A 19506-nucleotide genomic window follows, 5' to 3' on the forward strand; every position below is an offset into this window, starting at 1 on the left:
ACAGAAATACAAAAAACTGAGAAATTTAAGAAAATTACTTTGTAAAAAATAAAGTGTTTACAAATATAGTTTGTTCACTTTTGAATGTTGATCTTTGAGATTGGAAAAGTATAATTGCTTTGTATCATAATAATGATTTAAAATGCTCAAAACTGAATGTGCTGAAAGACAGACATAAAGACATAAAGTGAACATCTGAAACATAAAGCAGCTGTAAACAGAGTTTCAGCACAGAGTCAAACTGTCTCAGTTGTTTTCCTGAAAAGGTCCTGGTTTAACTGTTTCTGAAGACAAACTTATTTCTGCAGTGGTTTCAGAGTCACCAGTTAATTATTACAGCAGATCATTTCTCTTCCCCTACAAATAAATAGAAATGTCAAAAGCAGTAATAAAATATTCATGGATCATTTGACTGCTAGAAATGATCTCAAACACAGGAACACAAAGCAGAGCTTATGGTTATCTTGAGTCCAGTGTTGTCACCATACTGGACCTTGGACTGGAATTGAGCTCTTTGTTTCTACACTGTTCTCATCTAATCTTAAATTGTCTGATTCGCTCTGATATCCAACAATATGCACTCAACTGTAATCATAATCATGTGTCTTGCTGTCAGATGGTATAGACCTTCAAGGTTGTTACATTACTGTACATATTCTACACAAAAGATGTTCTTATTAACAACTGTTTAAATATTGGAGATACCTTGAAAAATAAATATACTACAATGTATTTAAAATACATTTGTTTCATGCTAAGTATACTACAAATATACAGTATTTACATCTTATGTACAAAATAAAAATAACCTTCAGTTAAACGTTTAGTATATTAACTTGTATATTTACTGATTAATTAATAACTAATTTTTGTTTTTTACTTGGTGCACTTTAATTGAAGTAGTGCTGAAGTCCAACCAAAGATATAGGCTACTTACGTTTGATTATGCTAAAGTGGAACTACTGCAAGTATACTTTAGGTACACTTTAAATAATATCAGTCTTTAAATGCAAAATAATTAAAGATCATCATCAACAGTGACATTAAAAAATATTTTAAGCTTAATAATTAATAATATGTTTTATATCAGTAAGTCTCGAGCGATCTGTTAGTAAATATATGAATAAACCTGAACTATACTTAGCATATTAAATCTATTACATTTTACTAGGGCAATTTTATTTATCTGAACACTGTCTAACACAGTTTACTTCTGCACTGAAAAATACGGTGGATAAAAGTACATCTATCTTGTGAACTTTGTTTCCTGAGATAAACTAAGATATTTAAGAAAAATTCATGCCTGTATGAATTTGTCACAGCATCGTGTGCGGGGAATGAGGAGTAGTGAGGAGGAGATAAAGAACATGTACTTTATTTAAATAATCCACAATATGAACAGGAACGAGCAAGAACAGCAGCGAATCCACTCGCAGCACAACTACAAACACGTTGAAGGACATAGAGAGATAATACAAGAACCGACAACCAAACGGGGAACTCAACCAAACTTAAATACACAGACCAATCAGAGGAGGACAGGTGTGAACGATCTAACAGTGACGTAATACAGACGGAACAGGAAAGACCAAATAAGGGCATACATGGGGAAAACCAAAGAAAACAGTCCACAGGGGTGTGACACTCATGAGATCTTATTTCCTGTTATGTGTATGCGCTCTCAAGTGTCCAGGTATCAATAGTCTATATCAGTCTTTGAAAAGGAAAAACCAAAACAAGGATATATGAGATATATGCAGAAACACAACATGTAAACAAAGCAGCGCTTGAATATTAGTTATATTGTTAACTTTATTTTCTGCAGCTCATGTTATGACAATAATTGTTAATTTGGATGCTCAGGTAAGATAACTTAATATTAGTGCAGTTTTCTGGCAGTGTTGCTTGTTTTCATCACTTTCACTTTAATTCTCGGACACTGACTTTCTCTCTAAACTGAGCATCCAATCAGAGCCAAATCACTCTCACCGACGACCCCGAACATGTTGAATTGTGCAAACTGCTACTAACATGAGTCGACAGGATGTGGTGTTTCCTGGCCTTTACAAAGCAGATTTCAGTTCTGTAAAACCAGACTGAAAATGTGTCAAATATGTTTTTAAAGGAATAGTTTACCCAAAAATGAAAATTAGCCCATGATTTACTCGTCCTAATGGCATCCTAGGTGTAGATGACTTTTAGACAAATCCAATGAGAGTTTAAAAAAAAAAAAAATGTCCTGGCTCTTGGAAGCTTTATAATGGCAGTAAATGGGTGTTTAATTTTCAGTAGTCCAAAAGAAATTCAATAAAGTGAATCCATCCATCATAAAAAGGGTTCAACATGGTTCAGAGGGGTAAATATAGGCCTCCTGAAGCAAATAAATGCATTTTCGTAAACAAAAATATCCATATTTAAAACTTTATAAACAGTAATCTCTAGCTTCTGCTAACTGTCATATGCAGGCTCAAAATAGTGCAGAAGTGCAGATGAGAGAACAAAACAAAACACCAGTCACAAATCGAGTACAAAACGAGGATTTGTAAAGAAAAATGTCAGAGGATTTTTTGATATAATTTGATAAAATATTGATATAAGCCAAGAGGAGACTCGTTTTACTTTGCTAAACTAAGAAGAAACTTTAAAAATACAGTCTTCCAGATGCATATGTGACACTCTCTGTGAAATCCTGGCTAAAGTCTCAAAATCTAATTATGATATAACAAACATCAAAGTTTGATTTCATCCATTGACATTGCCTTTACTCAGTCAATATTAAAGATATCAAGATTACATTTTGACATAATGTTCTTCACCTTATGAAGGATGATTTCATGTAGAAAACAGTAAATCACAAAAAGATGACTTCAGCTGGGTTTTCACAGCCAGGGTCACTTATTGCATTCATGTTTTTCCCCACTAAGTTGAAATGTACTATGTAAAGTGATCTTAAGCTATAGAAAGGCACTGTAATATATAAATAAATCGTCTTCTTCTTAATCATAGAGGTTTTTGGTCAAATTAGTAAAATCTCTGTCATATGGATTTAACAGAAGGAAATTAATGATCATCCAAATGGTGAAATTTCATCTGATCTAGAGGAAATAGTGTTATAAATACTTCAATTTGAAAATGATCTCCTGAGGTTGGTGGTTAACCTTTTTTTGAAACTTCAGCATTAAAAAATACAGTTTCAGGTCTTATTTAGTGAGTGTCCAGTAAGAGTGGACCTATTGTAAAACATTTTCCTCATGTTCAACAGCAGTCAGTGAAGAACGATGGCGTCTGTTAAACAACTGCTTTATGACACACTGGATGATCTGGAAGAAAAAGAATTGAAGAGATTTAAGAGCTACTTAAGAGAAGATGGACCTATTCCAGTTTCTGTACTGGAGAAAGCAGATGCAACTGACACAGTAGATCAGATGCTGGATCGTTTTGGACCAGAAAGAGCTGTGAAGATCACACTGGATATCCTGAAAAAGATGAACCAGAACCATCTTGCTGAACAGTTAGAGAACAAACACACCAAAGGTAATAAAAAAAAAAAAATATTGTAATGTCTGTTGCTAAATCTTTTCATCTCTCTTCCAGTCAAGATAATCAGCTGTGCTCAGACTGAAGTCAGAGTTGATCTAAATACTGAAACAGGTGCAAAAGTAAATGCTATAACAGTAAAAGCATATGTTGGTTTAATTTTAGATCCTGCACAAAGTTTACTTTATAACTCACATTACCATTAGATTATTCAAGATTATTACATTGTTTACATGCTGCAAAGGTTTAAATATATATGTGTATATATTAGGGATGTCACAGATGTCTCGGTATAGGAGTCACAGTTCGAAACAATTTCATACAACATGGAAAAAAACAACAAATCTACTGAATTGCAGTTTTTTTTCATTTATTTGAAAATAGTTCCAATTTTTATTTCTCTCAGAATTTGCTGTATGTGTGACCACGATTTCACGTGCTGAAATGATGAAACGCTTCCCCGCTTATATTTGAAAAAGCAACACATGCATCTTCCATTCTAATGGCATGCAATGATAAGCCTTTCAACAAGTTATCCAACAAAAGTTATGTTTGTTGTCCAACAAAAGTTATAAAAACAAAAGTTATAAAAATCATTTTAACTTATTTTTAATTCACAACATCAGTCGAGTGTTTGAAATATCTTCCTTGTGTGATCTCATGTGGTTTCTTATCACAGAATGAGGCAGACAGTAAATTCTATACTCATATTCAAAGTGTGTCGATTAGCAATGGCTTATGAAAATACCCGAGATGGCTTTAAGAACACAGATAAACCATATATTATTGCACACGAGTGTTTATTGTCCTTACATTTTGTCATTCAAAATGTTTAACGTTATATCTTGTTTTTAATCAGTTACAGCAATAGCGATGCTTTTATCCATATTAGAGAAGCTGGAACGGAACGTAATCAGTGCTACTTTTTTCAATAGTATGTTCCTGAACAACCGGAGGCTGCAGTTTCAGGACTGCAGTTCTAGGACCGCATTTCTTAGCCTATATACTTTAGCCTATATAGCTGTGCAAAACACTTCACTGTTCTGCTGAATGTTATAAACTAGCATTTGTATTCAAATTATCAATTTATTAATGTACTAATAAACACTAATTCGTAGCGCAATTGTTTTATTGTTTACTGCACTTTATGGGTGTCACACATCAGACGTGTATGGGATCGCTGTGCTGCGGCAAATGAACTGAAGTCTCGCAAAGATACAAGTCTTTCTTTACCAGAAAACTGAATTTAAAAACAGAATATATATAAAATATATTAAAATAAATTAGGTTAAATATTTCACTCAAATATTTCAATCGGGTTTCCAATGTTCAGGGTATGTAAAGAGTTTGGAGTTGGTTAGGACAATAATTAAGTGTATACAAATAAACAACTACATATTTCTTTAAAATATAATAACATACAGAACTTAATAGCAAGTGCTATGAAATAGTATAAGAAGTTAACACATACATAAATAGAACAAATAAATAAAATAATACAAAAAAAACCCCCAAGAACTATAGGGTCCTAGAAATGCGGTCCTGAAACTGCAGCCTCGGATTGTGCAGGAATACCCTTCTCATTTTTTGGATGCATATTTTTATTTTATTTTTGCATGAAGGCGCCCTCTGGCATCCAGTATGAAAGAAACCCATTCTATTTTGCATAAAAATCAAAAAAATAATACCTCTCTAAAAAGAAAAATTAAGCAGACATATACTAAACCACGCTTTTTCTAGTGTACAGAGGTTTACGGGGGTATTTTGTTAATTTGTTCCAAAAAAACCCACACTGAAGTGGCAAGATATCAGAACCAAACTGAACCGAAAACCGTGGTTAAAAACCGAGGTAGGTATTGAACCGTGGACTAACTGTATTGTTGCATCCCTAGGGTTGTAACGATACACAGATGTCACGGTTCGGGAGTCACGGTTCGATACAGTTTTGGTACAACAGGAAAAAAACAACAAATCTACTATGCTATGTTTCTTTTCATTTATTTTGAACAGACAGTAGTGCTAATTACCAATTTTTTTCCACCTAGATGTAGAATACTAAATATTTTATCAAATTCTAATGATATATATATATATATATATATATATGCAGTTCATAGCCTATATACATACAAGGAATAAATACTTGAAATATACTTGATTTAGTTAACAGATAAACAAGGAAAAAAACAGTGCGACATGTAATGTAGCCTATATATGCTGAGTTTCAGTTCATTTTTGTGAAAGCAAGGAAACTCAGATGGCAGAAAGTGACATCCTATTTTTTTTTTTTATTTTACAAAAGACCTTTTAAAGTGATGCATTATTAATAAGACCGTAAATGACAGTGTTTTCAGTTGATTTTGCTGGTAAAAAGAAACAGTTGAAGTAATCGCACACTGAACATTGGTTCCAGCATTGCTGACATGAAAGCGCAATAAAACACAGTGTACCAAACATCAGCGCCCGCTTCATTGTGTCACTGTTGTAACGCGACTGAAGTACAAAATCTATTAAAGCTGCATGCAGCGATGAAAGGGCCCTCGCATGGAATATTTGGATTTGCCAACCGGTGGTCATAGGAAAACAGCAAACACTGGGCCATATGCTTGTCATATAGTAAATATTGGAGGAATATGTCAATGTCATTTAGATGTGCCAAACTTCCAGCTGCCAGCTGGTGGCGCTATGCCTGTAACTGAATACTGACATGTAGATGTGTTCAGGCCAGCACTTTTATCAAACATATGAAGTTTGGTGCAGATTGAACATGGCTGCTTGTGGTTAACAAAAGACATTACATATCCTGCTGCCAACAGGTGGTTATGATTGTAATGGAATATTGGTCTTTAGGTGTCTTCATGCAGGAACCTCTGGTCCCAAACATGTGAGTTTGGGGCATAGATATTACTTCCTTTTTATGATGGTCCCAGCTGGTGAGGCTGTCATTGTAATGGAATATTGGTTCTGGGAAGTACTTGATGAACATAACTCTGTAGGAGAGCATTATCATTATCTCATTTTTGACCAAGAGGCTTTTAGAGGCTTTAGATTCGGATCTGGTCCAGAATAATATTTTTACCTACATTGATTTCTTCACACCTTTAACATGAGTTCATATTATCACAGTTTATTCAGCTATAGTTTAGAAAATGGTAATAAAATGTGACAAGTCGCCAGGACAGCTCTGTGTCAGAACAAATGAGGTCTTGATAATGCCATTCTTCTGTTAGACTGTCTCACAGACAGGACTCTTTTATATTGCTGTGATTGCAGATGTTGCCATAAGTACAGGTAACAATGCGATGCCTTAGAAATTACAAAAATGACAAAATTTGCTGTGGGTATTGGTGTGTTAATGTGACCAAAGTACATTTTTGTCATGCATGAAATAAATTTTAAGGTGATCCAACAATTGAGCGTGAATTTTTGGCGCTATCAAGTCATTTTGACATGCCCACTTCTGAAACCTATATAATACATTTTCACCTGTTCTGATGCGTGTGCAAAGTTTCATGACTTTTCGGGCCTGTTTAGGTCCTCAAAAAATGTGATTCATTTTGGAGAAGAAGAAGAAAATTAAAAAAAAAAAAATAAACAGAGCAATTCCAAGAGGGTCCTAATAGTTTACATAATACATAATAGTTTAGCATTGGGATACATAGCAAATATGGAAATATTAATGAATATCTGAATATCAATTGGTGTCAATAATTGTGGCCATGTGGCTTTGAGAAAACCATTTATTTTATAATAGGATTTACTCCCATTTTCAATAGTTTTAGAGGTTGATGTTTTAAAGGTTAAGTTTTTTTTTTTTGTTTTTTTTTTTTGTTTTGTTTTTTAAATAAACAATAAAATAAAGTTTGTTTATATTTACCAAGACCATGACTGTATATATAAATTCAAATTAATGGGAAAAAAATTCCAGAATGAAATGCCTTAATTTTTGTATTATATTCAACAGTAACTTAATTATGTTGAGAAAGTTAAATCAGTTTTTTTTTCACCATGTTTTTATTCAATTTTGTTTCAGTCTATTTAACAGAGGATCGGATGCTGCAGAAGTTTTTGGAAACTCACAAAATGAACATGAAGAAAAAAGCAGAACGTATTTTTGAGTGCAAGAAAGTAAATGAAGTTGATCTCAAGGCTGTTTACACAGAACTGTTCATCACAGAGGGAGATATGAAAGATGTCTATCAGGAACGTGAGATTCTGAAGATTGATGATGCTTTCAGGAAGAAACAAACACAGGACAAACCAATCAATTGCAATAAATTATTTACATTATTAAGGGAAAATAATGAGGAAAAGATTGTGCTGACTAAAGGCATCGCTGGCATTGGAAAAACTGTCTCTGTGCACAAATTCATCCTGGACTGGGCTGAAGGAAAAGCCAATCAGGATATACACTGTGTGTTCCTGCTCCCATTCAGAGAGATTAACAGGATTAAGGATAGAAAGGTCAATCTTCATGAGTTCCTACTGGAATTTTATGATGAATTAAAGGACCTGGAGAAATCAAAGTTATATACAGAATATAAACTTGCATTTATATTTGATGGACTTGATGAGAGTCGACTGCCTTTGAAATTTGAAAGCGAAGCATTGAAGATGGTTGAGAAAAGATCGTCTGTAGATGTGCTGTTTACAAGTCTGGTGAAAGGCAAGCTGCTTCCATCAGCTCTTGTGTGGGTGACATCACGACCAGCAGCAGCCAATCAGATCCCTCCTGAGTACGTAGGTTTATTTACAGAGGTGCGAGGATTCACTGACCAACAGAAGGAGCAGTACTTCAGAAAGAGAATCAAAGATGAGAATCTGGCCTCCAAAATCATCTCACACATTAAGACATCTCGTAGTCTCTACATCATGTGCCACATTCCTGTGTTCTGCTGGATCACGGCCACAGTACTTCAAAATATTCTCATCAAGAACAGTGAAGAGAACATCAGCACAACACTGACCGAAATGTACATTCACTTCCTGCTGATACAGATGAACATGAAGAGCCAGAAATATGATGAAAAAGCAGAAAGACAACGCACAAAGCTTTTACGTTTAAATAAAGAAATGATTTTGAAACTAGCCAAACTAGCATTTGAACAGCTGAAGCAGGAAAACATTGTGTTCTATGAGGACGATCTGAAAGCATGTGATATTGATGTGAGTAAAGACACTGAGTTCACAGGAATGATCGCTGAGATCTTTAAGATGGAAGATGGAGTTCATGAGACAAAAGTCTACTGCTTTGTGCATCTGAGTGTTCAAGAGTTTCTCGCTGCAGTGCATGTGTTCATCTGCTACCTGAACAAGAACATGCAGGAGCTTCAGTTTTTCTTTGACAAGCCAGAAGAAAATATCACATTGCAGGAGCTACTGCAGAAGGCTGTTGATAAAGCCATGGAGAGTAAGACGGGACATCTGGACCTGTTCCTGCGGTTTCTGATGGGCATTTCACTGAAATCCAGTCAAAACCTGCTCAAAGGCCTGATCACACACACTGAAGACACCACAGAGAGCATCACAAAAACAACTGAATACATTAAACAAGAACAAAATAAGTATGGTATCTCAGATGAAGCTTTAGTCAACCTGTTTTACTGCTTACTTGAGCTCAAAGATCATTCATTATATGAGAAAATCCAGAGTTACCTCAGTTCAGATGAACATCCAGGAAGAAAACTCTCATCTTCAATGTGCACAGTGCTGACATATGTACTGTTCATGTCAGAGAAGGTGCTGGATGAGTTCAATCCAAAGAGGTTCACGTCGCCTTTAAACTACAAAAGACTCATCCCAGCTGTGAGATGCTGCAGAAAAGCACTGTGAGTAATTTCACTGACTGATTTTCATTTAAACGTTTAGCTATAGCTAGCAGATATTTCCCCTATCTATATTGTAGTATGATTGTATCAGTGGCATTTTTTCCAAGAACTCAAAAAAACCTGATGAGAAAACAATTAGTGTTCTCAACCATCCTGGAAAACCTTTAATAATACCTAAATTGTCTTGATGACTTCTTTAAACTGTTTGTTTCAAAGAACTGTTTTATGTTAATTTAAACATGTTCCCTTTCTGTATGGATTTATTACAATAGCTTTATTTTTACTTCATCAGTAAAATCTTCAGCTGAGGATCATATTACTCTTGATTCTTGCCTTGTATATGTAGGACAAATTCATTGTGTTGATAACTTGACAACCACTGTGACTGGATCATTGAATCAGTGAGTTAACCTGGATCAGTTTGATTCATGAATGATTTACTGCAGTGTTGAGCTCAAATGCACAGATGAGACATTTTTCAGCCTGAGACATTTTTCAGCCTTTGAAGTTGTGACATTTTCATAAGTTACTTATGAAAATTACAGCTAAATGTATAAAGTGGTAACATTTTATAATAGGTATACAGTAATAAAGTATTTACAAATTATTTGCAAACTGTAATTAATCAATAGTTTATAAACTGTTGTTAATACATGAACAGATTATAAACAAACAGTGAGTTCATCATTCATTATCATTATTTACTTTAGATTAGGTCATAGTATATAAAAAATGTCATGAATTAACTAACCTTTATTGGTCATTAATTACATTAATATTCAGAGTTTCTTAAAACTGGGGACAGGACATTATACAGTATAGTTTATACAGTATTCTATAAAAGGTCCTTATAAAACATAGAAACCCAATGTATGTATTTGTGCTTAATGTATTTGTAAACATTTTAAGGAACATTGAATATTATTACAATTTATGTGCAATATAGGCTGATTTAAAGCATTTAATGTATGACATTTCCAGATTTTCTGTAACCTTATATAAAGTGAGAATAATCTGCGGTTAATAAGTTGTCAAAAAAAACATTATATTTCATATGAGGTAATTAAACACGTTAATAGCAGTGCCAATCAATGACAATGAATAGACTATTTGTATATAGTCTATTAATGTATTAACTACAGTTTATAAACTACTAATAAACTATAACAGTTTTGAAATACTTTGAAAAAATGCTTTGTTAATGTATTTAAACATGGACTCCTGATTATAAGATTTATAACCTATCTAATAAATTCACATATGGCTTTTTGTTTTGTTCTCTTCACAGGCTGTGTGGGTGTCATCTCACTGATCAGTCCTGTGAAAGTTTATCTTCAGCTTTACAGTCATCAAACTCTGTCCTGAGAGAGCTGGATCTGAGTAACAATGACCTGCAGGATCATGGAGTGAAGCTTCTTTCTGATGGACTGAAGAGTCCAAACTCTAAGCTGGAGATATTGAGGTTTAAGTTTTGAATTGCTTGATTGATTTGATTGATTATTATTATTATTATTATTATTATTATTATTATTATTATTTTAATCACACTGTTAAGATTAATTCTGTGTTAAATTACTGTGTTGTTCTTGTTCAGATTGTCCATATGTAATCTCACTGCTCAGTCTTGTGGGAGTTTGTCATCAGTTTTGAAATCCTCAAACTCTGTCCTGAAAAAACTGGATATGAGTAACAATGACCTGCAGGATTCTGGAGTGATGCTTCTTTCTGAAGGACTAAAGAGTCCAAACTGTCAGCTGGAGATATTAAGGTAACTGGTTTTCCATAAAATAATTAACAAAATGCTGCCGCAATAAATGGCCATTGAACAAATGTTTAATCTGCTCTCAATGCAATGCCAGAACAAGAGCTAAAAACATTCTCACAGGGCCAGCTCTTGCCGGTTTGTTTCCCTAGACAAGATTTTACCTGGTTCCCCTTGCTTCACAGCCCAGTTTTATACAATTATTACTAAATTAGCCAATTCCATTAGCCAAATACCATAAATCCCCAAATACTTCACACTACTACTAGTGTAAAAATATTATTAAAACGTGTTATCATGTGACACGAAAAACTACACAATTATGTTACAAAGTCTCACATTTCTGGTACTTCATTGTTATTACCCTATTTTAAACTTTTAGACTTGGCCAACATGAAGTTTATTCACAAATGTTTCATGTAGTTTATATGATCATCATTCATTACATCATATTACCTCCGTCTTTCTCTCGGTTTTCCTCCTTCTCTTCTTTTTTTCTTTCCTGGGCACAAGAAGGCTTCTGTCTTTTTGACATCCTGATAATTTATTATTGAAGTGAACATCTGTCACAATCAGTTGACTGATGTATGTGGAAGTGCGGCTGTGCAGGGGAAGACTGATCATACATTAAGTGCAAAAAAGTAGTTATATTTTTGTTGGACAGTTGCTTTATTGTAATATTTTAAATTAGTATTGAAGTAGTATTGTTAAAAAATAATAACAACAACGACTTTACTCATTTTGGCAACCCTATGGATCGGCGGTGCCCCTAGCATTTGCCTATTCCACCTATGTCATGGGCCGGCCCAGCATTCCCAGATAGCATCTATATGTGTGCCACTTAAGGCAACAATACGACACAGCTGGCCTTCTTATGGCGCAGACAAAATGGATCTAACCCTGAAGTGGTCCACGTGTTCACAGCAATGTGTAATCTGAATGTGACCCTAAAGTGGTGCATGTGGTAAATGGTAAATTTTGCCCAAATAGTGCCAACCAAATGTGGGCCAACTTTGGCAAAAATGTGACATAATCAACAGAGGCTAATCAGGGTATAAACCAAATGTGGTCAACATATGTTTCAGCAAATGTGGCCCAGGTATATTAAATTGTATCTGGCCAGTTTTGGCAAAGATATGGCAGTGTAAGCACTGGCTAATGTGAGCCTAACGTGAGCCTAAAGTGGCCAAATGTTGCCCAAATAAAATGTGGCTCTGCAGTGGCCTGCTTGTGGACCACTGTAAAAATGCCACCATTCCATGCAGCATGTGGGCCACATGAGGGGAAGAGCAGGGTTAGAATAAAAATCAACTGTGGCCCACATTAGAGCCAGTTTTAGTTTATTTGGTTGGCTTATATGCGACAATGCTAAGGCTTATTTGACGCCCAAATCTGGGAAACAGGACCGGACTGCCCAAATGCTGTTATTTCACGTGGTATGTGGGCGAGAACAAGGTGTTGGATCTGGGCCAGAATTAAAATCAGTGTTGGCCAGATTGGTCCAGTTCTGGTAATTTTTTTTTTTACTTATTTTCATGGCTGACGTGTCCTTCCTGTGGCCCAAATCTGGCCAACAGAAGTGGTCCACCCACACGCCATCATTCTACTCAGTAGTGGGCTGGGTCAAGGTGTTGGATCTGGGCTGGATCTGGGCAAGACTTAAAATAAATGTGGCCCAGACTTGGGTCATTTCTGCTTAATTTGGTTTACTCATGGCTGACATTAGCCCTTCCTTTATCTTGTGTGACGAGTCGGCTGCCTCCCCCCTAACTATCAGCTTCACCCCGTCGGTAATCGCCGCCCTTCACCAGGCTCCCGACGGGAGTGGGTGTGTGGGAGGAGGAGGGGCGCTGAAACATCCAGGTCTGGCGGCGTGTGATGACGCACACCTGACGTGAATGAAGCCTCATCACCGCCGCTGTTAAAATGCTGAGCGTGCCTCTCCTTAGGAGACCGGTCTCTTCCACATGCATGCACGCTGGTGTCCTCGTGGGTCCAGGAAGGGTGCGTCGAGGGATGAGCGCCGCCGACGTGATGGACGAGCTGCCGGACCCGTGGTCCGAATGCGAGCTGCATGGAAATGGCTGAAGGCCAGGATGCTGGGCCTTCTCACCCGCCTGAGGAAGTGCCGCCGCTAAGGAATGGATGAAGCCGCTAAAGGAAGCCGCTACCCATCACGTTGCCGCGGACCCCGGCGGGGAGGAAGTGCGGCCGCCGGACTCCGCCCCTTACCTGGACCCTTCCCTTCTGAACACTGCCCCTCCTTCACGGATTCCCTTCACGTTGAGGACACCAGATCCCCCATTTATTTTGGACACTTTTTTCCCCTTTTTGGACACTTTCTGTTTATTGTTTAATAAAAGTCTCTCCGAGGCCTGACGTCACGCCCACTGTGTCTGTCGCTTTGCTCCGCACCCGTGGCCCAAATCTGGCAAACAGGAGCAGACCAAGTCAAGTCAAATCAAGTCACCTTTATTTATATACCGCTTTTAACAATACAGAATTGTGACAAAGCAGCTGTACGGTATTAAGTAGGATGTCATCATCTAGCTTAGTTCGGTTCAAATAGTATATGAAATCATTTGAAGATTAAGTGTCCCCAACTAAGCAAACCAGAGGCAACAGCTGCAAGGAACCAAAACTCCATCTGTGACAGAATGGAGAAAAAAACCTTGGAAGAAACGAGGTTCAGTCGGGGGGCCAGTTCTCCTCTGGCCAAACGCAGAGGACTCATCTGGTTCCCGTGGTCTTGTGCCGATGGCCGTCTAGGTGACGAGGTCTTCACTGAGGATCCATCTCTGGGGCTCATCTAATTGACGTGGTCTCTGCTGACATTCAGGGCTGTAGAGGTTGTCTCTAGGTGCTGATCCACCGGATCTGATCTGGATATGGACTGGATCTGGTGGTTAAGGTGACCTCGGAATAAGAAAGAAACGGACTAATATTAGCGTAGATGCCATTCTTCTTACGATGCAGTGGGTGTTATGGGAAGTGTTCCCGGTTCCAGTTGACCTCATTAATGTAGCCTAACAATCCTTTAACGGATTTGAATTATAGAAATGTGTTATGTGTAAACCGAGTTAAAGAGGTGGGTTTTTAATCTAGATTTAAACTGACAGAGTGTGTCTGCGTCTTCGTTTTCAAATTGGTATGTTTCGCCGGGCCGCAAAGAAATATAGAGCTGCACTGCAAAAAATGCTTTTCTTACTTAGATTTTTTGTCTTGTTTCCTGCCAAAATACCTAAAAATTCTTAAATCAAGAAGGATTTTCTAGACAAGTAAAAATTGTTGTCTGAAAAATTACTGTCAGAGAAAAAAGAAGTCAAAATTAAGTGAGTTTTTGCTTAAAACAAGCAAATAATCTGCCAATGGGGTAAGCAAAATAATTTTCTGCTTGAAATAAGATAAATTTGCTTACCCCATTGGTAGATTATTTTGCTTGTTCTAAGCAAAAACTCACTTAATTTTGACTTCTTTTTTCTGAAAATAATTAATAATTTTTACTTAAAAATCCTTTAAAAATCCTTCTTGATTTGAGATTTTTTTAGATATTTTGGCTGGAAATAAGACAAAAAATCTAAGCAAGAAAAGCATTTTTTGCATTGTGAGTATCATCAGCATAACAGTGAAAGCTAACACCATGTTTCCTGATGATATCTCTCAAGGGTAACATGTGAAGCGTAAAAAGTAATGGCCCTAGTACTGAACCTTGAGGTACTCCATACTGCACTTGTGATTGTTGTGGTTTTCCCCTCTTCTATTTCAAAGGATTACTCTTGAGTCTTGGGTTTTGATGCCAAAAGATAGACTTTATTGCCGAGACAATCAAGCCGAGTTGTCTATAGAGAACTGATCTTTACTTGGTTGGGAGCAGCGTTAAATAGTGATCTCCACGTAAGCATGTTAACCTAAATCATGGGGGGGTGTTCCCTAAGGTAAACACTTCCATGGGAAACAGATGGTTTTTCTTAACGCTTCTTAGTGGCCCCTAAAATAACATGACATATAACCCTGCTAGTGGGGCCCTTTTTTATACATCTGGTTTCTATAATAACACAGAATGTGCTGGCCCAGCTAATATAGGTAGGATTAAAAAAATTAAAATAATCATAAAAAAATAATCACAAGTAAAAACAAGGAATTTAAAAATTATAAAATGTTTTAAAAACTGATTTGAAAACAGTTAAAATGACTAAATCAGTTTGGACGTGGCACAGTGCTCATTCAGTAAATGCACAGCTAAACACGTGTGTTTTGAGTCTAGATTTAAATATGGCTACTGATTGAGCACATCTGATCTCTTCTGGAAGCTGGTTCCAACTGTGGGTGGCATAATAGCTACAAGCAGATTCCCCTTGTTTGGAGTGAACCCTTGGTATTTCTAACTGACTAAATCCTAATGAACTGAGCGGTCTGTTAGTCTTATATTCAATAAGCAAATCAGCAAGCCTTAGGTCTAGGCCATTTAGTGATTTATAGACGAGTAAAAGTGCTTTAAAATCAATCCTAAACTTAACTGGAAGCCTGTGTAATGACCTGAGAACTGGTGTGATATGCTTGTTCTGGATGAGCAGCAGCTGTCTAATGATCTGGGGGCAGCCATGGCCTAATGGTTAGTGAGTCAGACTTGTAATCCAAAAGGTTGTGGGTTTGAGTCTCAGGTCCAGGAGGAAATGTAGTTGAGGGGAATGAATTACCAGTGCTCTCTCCACTCTCAGTAACATGATTGAGTTGAGACCCTTGATCAAGGCACTGAATCCTCATTGTGAAGGCACAAATTCCAAGTGGAGTCATTTGGCTATAAGGCTAGATAAATTTGGGTGTCATCAGCAAAGCTGTGATATTCAATTTGGTTCTTTATCATTATTTGACTCAGTGGGAGCACATACAGGCTGAACAAGAGTGGTGCAAGAATTGAGCCTTGTAGGACTCTGCAGATGACACCCATACATTCAGTAGATCCAAATGGCTCTCAATCATTTGATGGACTTGTTCAGTGTTTAGGTGAGGTTAGAGCCTGGTTGACAAGCAATTTTCTTCACCTTAATACTAATAAGACAGAGTGTGTTGTCTTTGGACCCTCATCTGTAGAGTTGGGGTACTCAGACTCGTACTCGGACTCGAGTCCGGTCTCGAGTACAATTTTTAGGCGACTCGGACTTGTCACAGACTCGGATGCATTTTTACTCGGACTTGACTCGGACTCAAGCCTTTCAGACTCGGAAAATATCCCGAGTCCGTCCGAGTCCAGAGACAGTTGAGGGGAATGTCACTGACTCGATGCATTATCACGAAAGTCTTGTCCAGTAGCTACTTGAAAGCCGACGGGTTTATGTGCGCACTAGAGATGCGCGGATGAGCTCAAATGTCACCCGAATCCGCAGCTTCAAATAAATGATCCGCCCGCCACCCACCCGCACCTCTATTTTTCTCTGATTTGGATAACCGCACCCGACCCGCACCCGATCGTCATTTACGCTTATTCTAATTCTTAGTTTTGCATGATGATATGATGAATGGAGCAGATTCAGCTGATCTGCTCATCGCTGCACACTTATATAAGCTTAATCGTTCGTGCTTTTAAGCCAAAGCCATGCTAAAAAGAATAACGTTAACTGACATCTGGACGTGACTCTCCGCAACCTCTGATGAAATCAGATAATTTTACTACTCGGCAAATCTGGTGCTGACGCGGACGGAGCGGGAGCGGGCCCGGGCGCATGTCAGGCGCAATCATCAAACATATTTCAAAGGAAGCCGGCGCCACATTCCCTACCGTCTTTACTATGTGTTTTGAGTGAATATTTGCATTTATTCACATACGATTGAATTAAAAAAATGGTGGCCTGTCATGATTTTGGCTAATGCAGGACACTGAATGATGCGCATCAGAGGGAATTTAGAAGTGGGTATACGCGAAGCCGACGGATTAAAAAATGGGTATCCGCAGGTACTGCACTACACCACTAAATAATACCCTACTCAATAGCATTAACACAGCCGTAACTCCCTTTAAACTTGATCTGGAATGTCTTTTTTTCTGTCACAACTTCTCGAACAGGTGAACACACAGACACACACACAAAAATGAAATCGTTTGCCTGAAAAAAGTATTTAGAACATGTTCATATTTTAGAAAATGTAGTTAATATTTGCCTCATTATTGATTCATCTCATCCACCTGCGACCCACCGCAAATAATAAGAATGCATTTTTTTTATTACCCGACCCGCGGATATAACCGCCATCCGCGCATCACTAGTGCGCGCGCACAGAACGCGCCTCTCAGTCAGTGTGCGAATGCCGAGTTCTCTTTCGCTTCTAATAGGTCCTGTTATTGCTACACACATGCTCGTATTGGAGACTATTCATGTAAATGAAGTCAGTTTTGTCTTAAGTAAACCTGAACAGCTGGGAGATATACTGATGCGCCAAAATATTTGAAATGTGCGTCAGATCTTAAAGCAACAGCGTAAACCTGTAGCAGCTGATTACGTCAAACAATAATCAAACAACAAAAGAAAAAGAGAAAATCACTCACTGTTCTTAACTGAATCACTTATTAACTGTAATAAGAATTATCTTTAATGTATACAGTGAAGATTTTGAAATGTTTTATTTTAACATTTATTACTTCATGAAATGTCTGTAGTCTATTTTTGTAATAGCCTTTATATAGACCTACATAGAAAAAAACCCCACAATTCTATTTTAAAAAAAGATTATATTTTAAAAAATATTATTTCATTTGTATTTTTGATTAATATATGTATTAATACTTTTGCTTGTAAGTAATACTTGGAGTGTTTACTTGCCTTGAGTTGATTAGTTTTTTCTGTATTGAAATTATTATTATTTAAACATGGTGGCAGTTTTTAGCTTGAAAGAAGAATAATTTTTCTAACATCTTTGCTGCAACAATTTTTATGGGTCCAAAACCATCTTGGGTGTGCATGATTTTCTAATAATTAAATGGCCCATCATCAATTATTCCTTATATAATGTAATTTATTGTAATTAATGTAACTATAAATGCATTCAAAAATAAAACAGGTGTGAGTTTGCTGTGACTTATGGAAAGTATATAGGGCTTTATACACAGTGTGTGCCATTGTAAAGACTAGGTTTATCCCTCACAGCCTCATTTTCATTCAAGAAAAAAAAAGTCATATACAACCCAAAACGCACACAGCCACAATCCAAAATAAAAGAGGTGCAGCAAGAGGCTACATGTTTTCTGCTCTTAAGGTCCCATTCACCAAGATACCTACTCCTTTACCCCCACCCTTGAATTTATACATTTACTACATCGATGAATAAAGTCATGTACCGCCCTATAATTTTAAACCTGTTTCACTCTAAAATATGTCACATTACATAGATCAGCCATAACTTCTGTTACATGACTAAGTTTGCTAAGCAGAGCATGGACACTAATTATGAAATGTTGTGAAATCAAAAATCAAAATGGCAAGATCCACTAGAGGTTTGCTTATGGGGTTAGAATCGTTGCATAATTCCAAATAAATACATTATGATCCACAAATAAATGTAAAGCGATTGACAAAAACAAAGCATATTCACAAAATAAATAGAATGAGATCCACAAATAAATCTTAGAGTTCCACAAACATGAATTATATTCACAAGTAAAAAAATTAGAATTGCAAATAAAAAACATACTCACAAATATTTTTTTTATTTTACAAACACAACTTTGCCCGGCATTTATATGTGAATCGCGTACTGTGCATTTGTAGATCGCTGCGCGTATTTGTGGATTGCTTTCTGTGCATTTGTGGATCGCAGCACATATTTGTGGATTGCTCTCTGTGCATTTGTAAATCGCTGCGCGTATTTGTGGATTTTGAAACATTTCAAGCGTCAAGACGCACACTGATCCACAAAATGCATGGACTCCACCCACCTTCTACTTAAGCCAATCAGATACCGGCCACGTGGGGCTGACCAATCGTTGCATGTTCTCGCTCCAACCAATCACGTTTTGCCTTACAATCAGTGCAGGACCAGCCGTAATTCAGGACAATTAACCTCTTCAGAATGGACGACTAGGACAGTGGTGCCCATCACAGCATTATTGTAATAATATCTAAAATAAAACAAGTAATGTTATGTGTAATGTAATCAGTGTTTCATGTATCACTGAGTCGATGCGTGTTTTCACCGTGAGTGTGTTTAGCAAACTGATATTCTACGGTGACCGGGAGGGGAGGTCTTCGGTTCTCTTAGTTTTGGCGTGGCCACGACATATAAACTCGTGAGAACGTGATAATATAACACAGCCACGAGATATTAATTTGTGGGAACGTGATATTACATCGTGGCCACGAGAACGTTTTGTCGAGGTAACTACATACT

General features: G+C 37.0%; 1 protein-coding gene across 2 annotated transcripts in view; it reads left to right on the top strand.

The window, feature by feature from the left end:
- Positions 1–19506, top strand: part of LOC127164364 (NACHT, LRR and PYD domains-containing protein 12) — a 623074-nt gene that overhangs the window by 565126 nt on the left and 38442 nt on the right. The window contains exons 2-3 of one of the 2 annotated variants that reach the window (XM_051108272.1): positions 10654–10827; positions 10960–11133. The exons of the other annotated variant lie outside the window; for it this stretch is intronic. Of the exons in view, the coding sequence (XP_050964229.1) occupies positions 10654–10827; positions 10960–11133 (348 nt within the window). The remainder of the gene's footprint in view (positions 1–10653; positions 10828–10959; positions 11134–19506) is intronic. 2 annotated transcript variants of the gene reach the window in all.

The sequence above is a fragment of the Labeo rohita genome, chromosome 4 (assembly GCF_022985175.1).
Source record: "Labeo rohita strain BAU-BD-2019 chromosome 4, IGBB_LRoh.1.0, whole genome shotgun sequence".
Taxonomy (NCBI): Eukaryota; Metazoa; Chordata; class Actinopteri; order Cypriniformes; family Cyprinidae; genus Labeo; species Labeo rohita.